We start from the raw sequence: 10245 nt of genomic DNA, 5'->3' as shown, positions 1-10245 counted from the left end.
GTTTTGATTTGACAAGTCCCGTTGACGGGCTTTCTCCTGGCTAAGATCATGCCACAGCTCGGCACCATTATCATTTACTTTTCAAAGCCAAGCCAAGCATGCCAGACGAGCTTGCCGGACTTTGTCATTGAATTGACAGGTCTATGTCCACCATGTCAGATCGCATGGACTGCCATTTTCAATCATTTTTTTTACACCTTTATATATATTTTAATTATTTTTTTAATATAATAAAATTAATATATAAATAATTCTTTAATAATAATCGTGAAATTTATATTACTCGAATTAATAATTTTTAAAAAATAAATTTAAAAACTGATAAATTAAAATGCATCCCCCGGAGTTATTTGCAATCATTCTTACATCATGGCAGGATGAAACTTTTCTTGGTGTTTTAAATTGTACATTATGAAATTAGCAAATTAAACATCAAAATTTGACTGTTTTAAAAAAATAGTAATATAGTATACTTTTATTTCATTGCACTTTTATATTTATTAAGTTTTATTATTTCTAAATGTCACAATGTGAAGTTTCAATTATTTTTTGCTTAATTAGTCAATTAATTTAAAAAATAAAAAAAAAACTCTACAAATTAATAAAATTAGAAGGTCTCGGTTAAGATTTTTAATATCTAAAGATTTAATAATCTAAATAGTAACTAGAAAAAATAAAATTCAGAAACTCCCGTAAAAGTTTAAGTTTAATGTAATAATAAAATTAAAAATTATAATTTTTTTAACTTTTATTATGATGTAACATTACCAAATAATTTCTTGAATTTAAACTTATTTTACTAATTTATTAATATATTTTCTAGGCCATTCATATATTTTATTTGAAATAAATTTTCATTTAATTATAATAAATTCATATTTGATTGTTTAAAATCACCTATTATTATAAATTGACTATATCATTGGTATTAAAAAATACATGTGTATTTTGATATTTTAATTTAAATTTATTTTTGAATCTACAAGATAGATAAATATGTATATTACTCGTTAAACATATATAAAATCTTTCCATTAATGATATTTTTTCCAAAACTATATAAATTTTCTGAATTGCTCTTAATCCGTATCTCCTAACTTCCAAACATTCTGAAACCTAAGCTGTTGACACTGCCATAAATTAGAATCCATCCTTTTGACACTGCCATGTATATTTTGATATTTTAATTAAAATTTATTTTTGAATCTACAAGGCGACTCGTAAAATATATATGAAAAAAAGTTTATAAAATTATAATTTTTATATAAAATGATCAATCAATTAATACAAATGAAACTAAATCAACTAATACAAATGAAACTAATTAACTAACCAGTTGAGCCAAGTAATTGGACTTTCACCTTATCAAGTTTTAAAAACACAATAAAATAAAAATTTATTATTTTATCAAATACTTTTTAAATAATATTATTTTGATATTTTTTAAAGTTTATTATGGTAATTAAAACGAACTTTAAAATTAAAATTACGTGAAGAATTTGAGAAAGCACTTTCTCTTTTTGTATCACTGGCTAGACTCTTTCTAAAACTCTAACACTCTTGTCACGTTAGGTCTTTCCATTAATGATATTTTTACCAAAACTATATAAATTTTCTGAACTGCTCTTAATCCGTATCTCCTAACTTCCAAGCATTCTGAAACCTAAGCTGTTGACACTTCCATAAATTAGAATCCATCCTTCTGTCGCTCATCTTCATTTCTGTCATTCTTGAAAGTCCATTTGGTATATGATTTACCATGTGCAAGTAGACAAAAAAAAAAAAAGAAACAACAAAGAAGAGGACATTATCAATAAAAATTAACAAATACAAATCACAATATACCACTAGTAAATTATAATAATATTTATCAACAAAATATTTCTCTTGATATGTCTGTCTATGTATATATGGATAGAAAATTTCAATGAGTGTATATTGAGAGATTATAGTGAGAGAAAAATGTATATAAAAAAAAACAAAAAACAAATAATGTATTATTATTACATAAAGTATTATCAATAAAATAAATCTATCAGTAATATTTGTTAGTGAATTTATTAATAGTTTTTAAGTTATAACTTGAGAATCGATCTCTTCATTAATTGTTCGTATTTTTTTTTGTTATGCCAGAAAACAATAGTGAAAGCTTCAATAAATTAAATTAAGAAGTAAGATTTTTTCTTGTTTTGAGTTTTTTTTAATTTGGATTTTTTGAATTGATGTTTTTATTGAATTATTGAATTGATTTGATTGATATTGTTGCTTTTAAATGACAAGGGAAATTATTATAATCTATTGAGGTATGCTTTTCTATTATTTAGTTTCATTTAAATTTAAATAATACGTATCCCCTTCAAATCAAAATAATTTTACTATCAAAGTTTTTTTATTGTCAATAATTATGATAATTATCAATGAAAATAATTAATTTTAGTCTAATTAGTTTTTTATAGAATTCCTTAATAGATTAGTTGTAGTCAATTTAAATTGAAATAATTTAAAACAAAGAATATATATTTATATTGAAAAGTTAGAATTTATAGAAATGATAGGAAGCATCACCATATAAATATAATGAATAAAAGCAAGAATCCTTAGCTAATAGACACATGAAATAAATGACATAAAGATTGAATAAAATCAACAGTTGTGGCAACATAATATTGATGTGTATTTACTGAGAAATAAATTTTGGATGGTCTTTTATTTTTAGTTGGTGTTGTTAATTTTTTTTAAATAAAAATATTATTATCTTTATTAATTTTTTAATTTTTATAAATGTTTAGGGAAAAGTCAATAGCGTGCCATACAAATAGACTCACTCCTAATTTTTTTTGTTAGTTTAATAATTGTTTTGGAGGAATAGCTCACTATTTTTAGAGAATATAAAAAATCTTATAAATTAGTAAAATATAAATTTTTTCTTTAAATAATATTTATATATTATTTCAAATTTGTTTTAGAAATTATCTCAATCAAGTGCTTATTTCATTTTTCTAGACCTCAAGGTATAATTTATATATATTAATTATATTATAATCCTTAATTTTCTGTGCAAGATTGTTAATTCATATGCTTGAATGGAGATGATTATCGTATCGAGGTTATAGAAATTGACTCCCTTCATTATTCAGATGGTGAGTCTATCTCCTATGCAATGGATACCTTCATGCTATTGCTCAACCAAGAAGACGATGATGAGTCTGATGAGTTAAGAGTCTGCACAAGTTGATGTGGCTACAAATTCTAACGTGGATAGGCATAATTATATTGCTGCAGTTCATATGGAAACCTTTGCTAGTTGCTTCATGACTCTGCATTTAACATATACAAACGGCACGACAGTTTCTTAATTCCAATGTCACTCAAAGAAGTAGATTTCGTAAGCAAAGACTACTACTCTCCAGTGTAGGAAGCTTACAGGACACGACAGAGGAAGTAGAGGATTCTTCAATGGATTCTGCAACTCGCATTGGAGATAGCAGATGCCAACACGAACAGCCACGATGAGGTCTGTAATACGATTGCAGCTGGAAGTATTTTGGACATTGGTGGGGGCATTACACTGGATCATTTCACAAAGGAGATTAAAAATCAAATGCCAAGGCAGGCTTCAGATTGGCATGCTATACAGTAGGCTTTCTTCAGAAGGTAACTCGTGGGATTTATTTTGTTATAAAAATAAAGGTTTTCTCTTGGAATGTCTGTGGCTTAGGAATGACTATGAAACATAAGGCTATCTCTAAGGTCCTACACCCATGATGTTGGAGTTTGTTTTCTGCTTGAAACCAAAATGCCTTCCTGTACAAATAGTGTGATATATAAAATATGGAATCGGAAGGAAGTTAAATGGTGGGCTCTTGATTCAGAGGGTTTTTCAGGTGGGATGCTAGAACTTTGGGACAAGTCTAAATTTAATGTCCACATTGTAGAATATGTCTCTGGATGGATTGCTCTGATCTTTTCACAACAGCAAAATTACCAAAGGGACTTAATCTTGCTATTGTAACTTTGCTGCCAAAGACCAAGTTTCCATCTCAATTCTCAGATTATAGACCCATTAGTTTGACTCATGGTCTCTATAAAGTTGTTGCAGAGATTCTTTCTAACAGACTCAAGCTCGTCATCCGGGATCTTATCAGTGATAGTCAGACTTTTTTTATTACTGGATGTCAGATTGTTGATGTTCTTATGATAGCTAACGAGGTGGTTCAGATTTGTAGAGCTCTAGTGTGCTTACAGAAAATTTTTTAGAAATGGATAAATGGAAACTGGGTATGGAACGTCATCTGAAGGAGAACTCCTAGAACTTTTGAAGTTGAGCAGGCAATGTGTTTACATCAAGTCTTTTAGGAGGTATGGCTACATCATACTAAACCAGTTGAAGGCATGGATACTTCGCAAAGATGGGAAATTTACATGCGAAATCTTGGAATACTTTAATTGATAGCATAGATTATACAGGATCATGCTCTTTTCAGACACAGGTTTAGAAGTCTATGCTCCTCTAAAACTTCAGACTTCTATTTGGTTGGCCATTCAACAAAAACTAAGTACTACATCTTACCTATGTTGTCACTATATTTTATCCTTGGATCAGTTCTTTTGTCCATTCTGTTACACTGTAATAGAGACTTCAAATAATATGTTGATTCACTACCAATTTGCGTGGACATTATAGACCAAATTCTTTTCATGATAGGATATTTTTTGGCGTGTTCCAGCACACAGTTGATGAGCTCCTGAATCAATGGCCAATGATGATTAAGGGCTCATGCTTTTGTCTGACACCCCATCAGTTATTTTTTTTGGTTAAGGAATTGTAAGGCTAATTCTCTTTACACAGATAATGATCTTCATATCAATGTTGAAGACATTCAAACCTGGACAAATAGCAGAAGGCAACACTGAATGTTTGTATGGCCATATCGCAGGCATTTCTTTTGTTTATCTAGTTCTTTTCTTTTTTCATCAGTTGGTACTCCTTTCGTAATAACTTCATCTTTTCATGGTCTCTGTCATCTAAATGGCTAGCATGTTCTTAATAACCCTTCGATTATTATAAAGGTAAAGCCATACACTATAATTAAAGACAAATACTGACGAAAGGAAAGGCTTTCAAGTCTGGCTGGAGTTTATCTTAAGGACCTCTTACCTAGAGCATGGAAAATGCAACTTCCAAAGGATCATTGCAACTTCCATGGAAAATGCTCTTCTCATGAAATGGGATCATTGCAGCTGTTGCAGGTACCACCATTTTAAGATAACCCAAAGATACACCTTCCAAAGGGTTCGATTCCCTTGATAGCCTATCATGGTCCACGCCTAAATGATCTCAGAAACTCAGATTATATCAGAAACTGTATTCTTCAAATATACACAGTTAGTTAAAGGATGCTCTTTTAAATACATGTTCATCAATGCTTTTAGATGGACTCCAGGCAAGAAATTGGCAAAAAGGCCTGCTTAATTCAGAGAAAGTTTTTCCCACAAAGAATCTAAACCCATGGTAGCTTGCCTCTGATGCTTTTTCAAGATATTACATTGCCATTACCCTTCCACAGCAGAAATATATAGAATGCAGATCAAGCGGAGTCAATATGTAGGGGGAAGATAACACAGGCAAACACTGGGCAGACTAGGACTTTCACTGAACATGCAAGTGACCTAAAAGATTCACATTCACCACTGCCATTAGTTTTCTTCACATGACAGACATCGACAGATCCTTCTTATCATTATATCTTAACACTGTTTCTACAGACTTGAATGGACCGATGGTTAAGTAAGTGCTTCTCTTTCAACTTCAAAGTATACTTATTCATCAAATATCCCCCATCACCTTATCTGGTTTTTTTATTCTCTATGTTTTAGTCTTTCTTCCTCTCGCTTTCGAGCAAATCTCTCAGCGGGATCCCCAGCCAGAAATTAGATTTCTTTATCAGCAATCATTATGGCTATATGCTGATACAAATGGAGCCTTGATTTGATGAATATCATGTAGAATTCGATTTAGTGTTCTGTGCTGTGCTCATTTCAATAAAATGAAAGCTCTCCAAAGTAGTGACAAAAAGATGCCATACGATCCAGTACATGGTAATCCGATCTCACTCGAATAGGTTGACGTCCACTTTCATCACTAAATTGAAAATCAGGAATAATAATTATCCAAGTAAAATCTATAAAAATAATCTCCATGGGGCTGACTAACCAGTTAGGAAAAAAGAATGAAGACTACAGGTCAGATCAGAGAATAATTCTAGTGCAACATTACAGCACAACATAAAGCAGCGAAGTACAGAATGCTAAAACCAACAATACAGCATAAAATCAAAACACCTAGTTCTTAAACCATGATGGCTCTAGGTCCCAAAGGTTCACGTCTTAAAGACCAATCAGGGTTTTGATCAGAACGGCACCAAGTCGAAGCAGTGAAAGTATTTGTCCATGGATACCTTACACAAAACTGAAATAAGGATTCTGTGTCGTTGTCACACAATTTGGAGGATATGTAAACTTTCAGGGATCCGGTATTCCTGTATGAGTATTTTTTTTAGGAGGCTTACACTAATTTCAAAAATGAAGGAACCTCAAACAAGTGTTGGTGATTTGTTTATTGCATGAGAAAAAATAAATGAAATCTGATTTGAATAAGCATAGAGATTAACTTCGAAGATACTTGCAATATATAATGAAACCAAGATGAATGGCGGAATAAGCATAAAGCAAATGAAATTTCGAAGCCATGAAAACGTAAGTCATAATGGAAGAGCAGAACATGAACTCCCGGGTGACACGAGTGGCATGATGGTAAGAGCAACTCAAAGAGACCAAGACAGGTTCCCAATGTTATTGGAAATTAACCAACGTGCAAAAGAGACAACAGAGAAGGTCTTCTTTTTAGTCTCTCTAAAATCTGTTCTATAGTGCAAAAGATCAGGTGGTTGTTAATTAAAACCAAGCGACAGGGTCGCAGTTTCTGGAGATTCGAAAGAATTTCATTTGCTCATTGAATGCTCGAATACTATCTGACTGAAGGACGAGAAATGATCGATGATCAATGTCATTGAAAGTTTGAAAACATCTTATATACAATACTCCTTTTGACAGTTTGATTATGTTTCTATGCCCATTGCTTCCTCATCAATCATCAAAGGAATAACTTATATGAATTGAGAAGGAGAACCATCGATTGCTATTGTCATCGGTTTAAAAAAAGAAAAAAAAGGATATAATATCTTTGGATATCACTGCAACTACCCTGCCACCAAAGTGGGAAGGATTCTAGCGGTTTAGATTAGCTATCCAACAAAGGTTCCAAGGTTGTAAATAGCATGCGCCAGCAGCAACGATCATTCAACACATGACTATTTTCAGCTGTGCCCAGAGCACATTCCTTTTGTAGAAACACCATTGGGGTTCTTTCTTCTATATTTATTGGGATCATAGATTGTTCTTTGAGATCAATACAACTCAATTTGAAATATTGAGCAATCCACCATCCTTTTGACTAGTCAAATATAGGAAAGAGAAGCTTTTTTATAAAGCAAAAGCAAGGTTACAATTATATAGCACATTCTGACTCTGGCATAACAAACAGAAAGTAATAGGAAAACCAGCTTAAACAGGATAAATGATGCGGAAAGCGAAGGCCTACATATAGATACATGTATGAAAATACGTATCTTGTGAACAACGTTAACGTTATCTAAGCTATGACACAGAATAGATAGTACTTAAACAGTAATGACGAAACATGAAACCCTTTCCTTCTGTCATCGGTGGATGAAAGCATTGAGATGGGACACCATCTCTTGAACGCGGATTTGGGAGAGATGAGAATTAAGTAGAACTTGAAATGCATGTCCAACTCCTTTGTAAATCATTTTTTCTACTCTCTTACCAGCATTAACCAAAGCAGCACAAAACTCCAAGTTTCTATCCTTAAGTATATCCATCTCAGATATGCACACCATTGTTGCTGGAAATCTTTGATCCCGCAACTTGCTTGCACCGTTTGCTAAAGGGTTGCAGCATGGATGATCACGGGTAGACCCTAAAGGTAGTGATAACAGCCAATACGTGTCAGAAGCCGATAGAGTCAGAGCTGAGTTAGCTGGCTGAGCCATGTTTTTCTCGGACAAAGTTCTTGCCTCTCCTCCAAAGAAAGGTTGGATCAAGATGATGCCCTTGAGACACAAAGGCTTAATTATCATGCAATCAGGATTGTTACTGGACCCTAACCTTGTCGCCATATTGTATGCTATGTTTGCTCCAGCACTGTCACCAGCTAAGAACAAGCTAGAGAAATTGCACCGACTAAACCACCAGTTATGCTCAGGAGAGCAATTTAGAGTCTGTTGTTTTACCCACATAAGGGTCTTGATGCCGTCTTCGTAAGCAGTAGGGAGACGGTTTTCTGGGGCTAGACGATAGTTTACGGATACGATGATGCAACCCGCTTTAGAAGCAAGATTGGCCAAGAACTCATGGTAACAAATCCAGGCAGCTGAAGCAACACAAAATCCACCTCCATGGAAGTAAACAAGCAAAGGCAGTATGCCTGAGCGTTTTGTGACATAAATGCGTGCCCACAAGTTAGTGAACTTATCGATAACAACATCTTTTGCTGTCACATCATCTACTGGCGCCACATTGCGAGGAACGTTAGGAACTATAGGAGGCCTTTCGATGCGTCCATCTCTGTAAACTCTGATGAGTCCTTCAATTTCTTCACTAATTACGCCGTGAGAGTTCTTTCTCATTTGAAGATTAACTCTTGGATCAAACGAAATGGCAGCCATATTTTTTCTTACCTTGCAGTGGGGTGTAATGGACAATTTGGTATGTTCTGCTATAAATCTGAACTCACTTTATATAGAGAGTGAAAGATTAGGTTAAGGATAAACTTTAAATTGAGAGGGAACCTTCCTTTTCTTTTTATCTCACAAGTAGTCAGGCAGTTGAGCTCATGCTATGACACCACTTAGATTCTCACTTCATGTGGAAACCGTTAAAAGATTTATGAACTTGTAATTTTTCGAAATGGCAGTAAATGACTATCACTGTCATCAAGAAACATTTCTATCTGAAATTTGCTGCAATAGTTGATCAACATGAGCCAACACCTGAGGGAATCTTATCCTTGTCCACTTAATATACCTTTTAAAGATGAGTGAATGGCACAATTTGAATTACAATTTGACTTTTGCTGTTGGATAGATACTTATGAATATAGTCTGAATTATTCATTATAAATAGGAAAGATATTGGAAATCAACTTGTTCAACTTCAAACATGATTTAGAAGAAAGGAATATGATGGAGTCAAACATAATGACAGTTAGATTCCTAGTTTGTTCTGACATTTTGCATTTTTTTATTGTCTTTGTTGTTGTTATATTTATTTTAAAATTTTATCTAACAACTTAAATTATTAAATTAAAATGATTTTGTCTTTGTTGTTGTTATATTTATTTCAGAATTTTATCTAACAATTTAAATTATTAAATTAAAATGATTTTTTAATATGATATTAGAATCTCAATTACTAAGTGGTTACGAGTTTGAAATCTCATCATCTCTATTTATTTGAAAAAAATTAAAATGTGTATTTCTACAAGTTTTAAGCACAAAAAATTTTTTATTTAAAAAAATATATTAAAAAATAATATAAATTATATTTTAAAACTCATCTATCAGCTTAAACTATTAAATTGAGATTTTCATTTAACATTTAGAAACCACCGGTCTCCATCATTGGACAAGGTTAATCCAAATAAAAATACTAATAATAAGCAAGCAAAACATCTGCTCGGTACACGAGGAAAGCAAGTGTATCCAAGATCATGTATAGCAGGTGATCTGCATACATATCTACTGCTGCAACTAAAGCTCAAAGTTAGAAATCTTACTATTGATATGCCAAGGCTTTTAATTACTGCACTCTTGAGTTGATTTTGGACGGCGGACTTTATACACCAAATATCCTCCAACATTATTATCTGATTTTTGACTCTCTGATTTCCAAGGTGTCCTCTTCAAACTTCTTTCGCGCAAATCCTTGTGTTGTAATCTTCAGATGGAATTTACATCTCTTGTATAGCCGACATGGAGATAGGAAGATAATGACACAATGGTTAGAAGATAATGACAGTTTAGGCATTAATTTCATTAGAAACTGAAATCTTGTTTGAGCTCTCTGCTCGTTTCAACGGTACAAAATTCTTCCTGTAGTTCAAAA

General features: G+C 32.4%; 1 protein-coding gene across 1 annotated transcript; it reads right to left on the bottom strand.

The window, feature by feature from the left end:
* Nucleotides 1-7606: 7606 nt before the first annotated feature.
* On the bottom strand, nt 7607-8818 carry CXE17 (carboxyesterase 17). Its single transcript, XM_011022927.1, has one exon. The coding sequence runs from the start codon at nt 8805-8807 to the stop codon at nt 7779-7781; it is 1029 nt and encodes a 342-aa protein (XP_011021229.1). The 5' UTR covers nt 8808-8818; the 3' UTR covers nt 7607-7778.
* Nucleotides 8819-10245: the final 1427 nt, after the last annotated feature.

Source organism: Populus euphratica, unplaced genomic scaffold (genome assembly GCF_000495115.2).
Source record: "Populus euphratica unplaced genomic scaffold, PopEup_1.0 scaffold10.1, whole genome shotgun sequence".
Classification (NCBI taxonomy): Eukaryota; Viridiplantae; Streptophyta; class Magnoliopsida; order Malpighiales; family Salicaceae; genus Populus; species Populus euphratica.
Note: the sequence above shows the minus strand (reverse complement) of the source record. Positions and strands in the feature narration are given on the sequence as shown.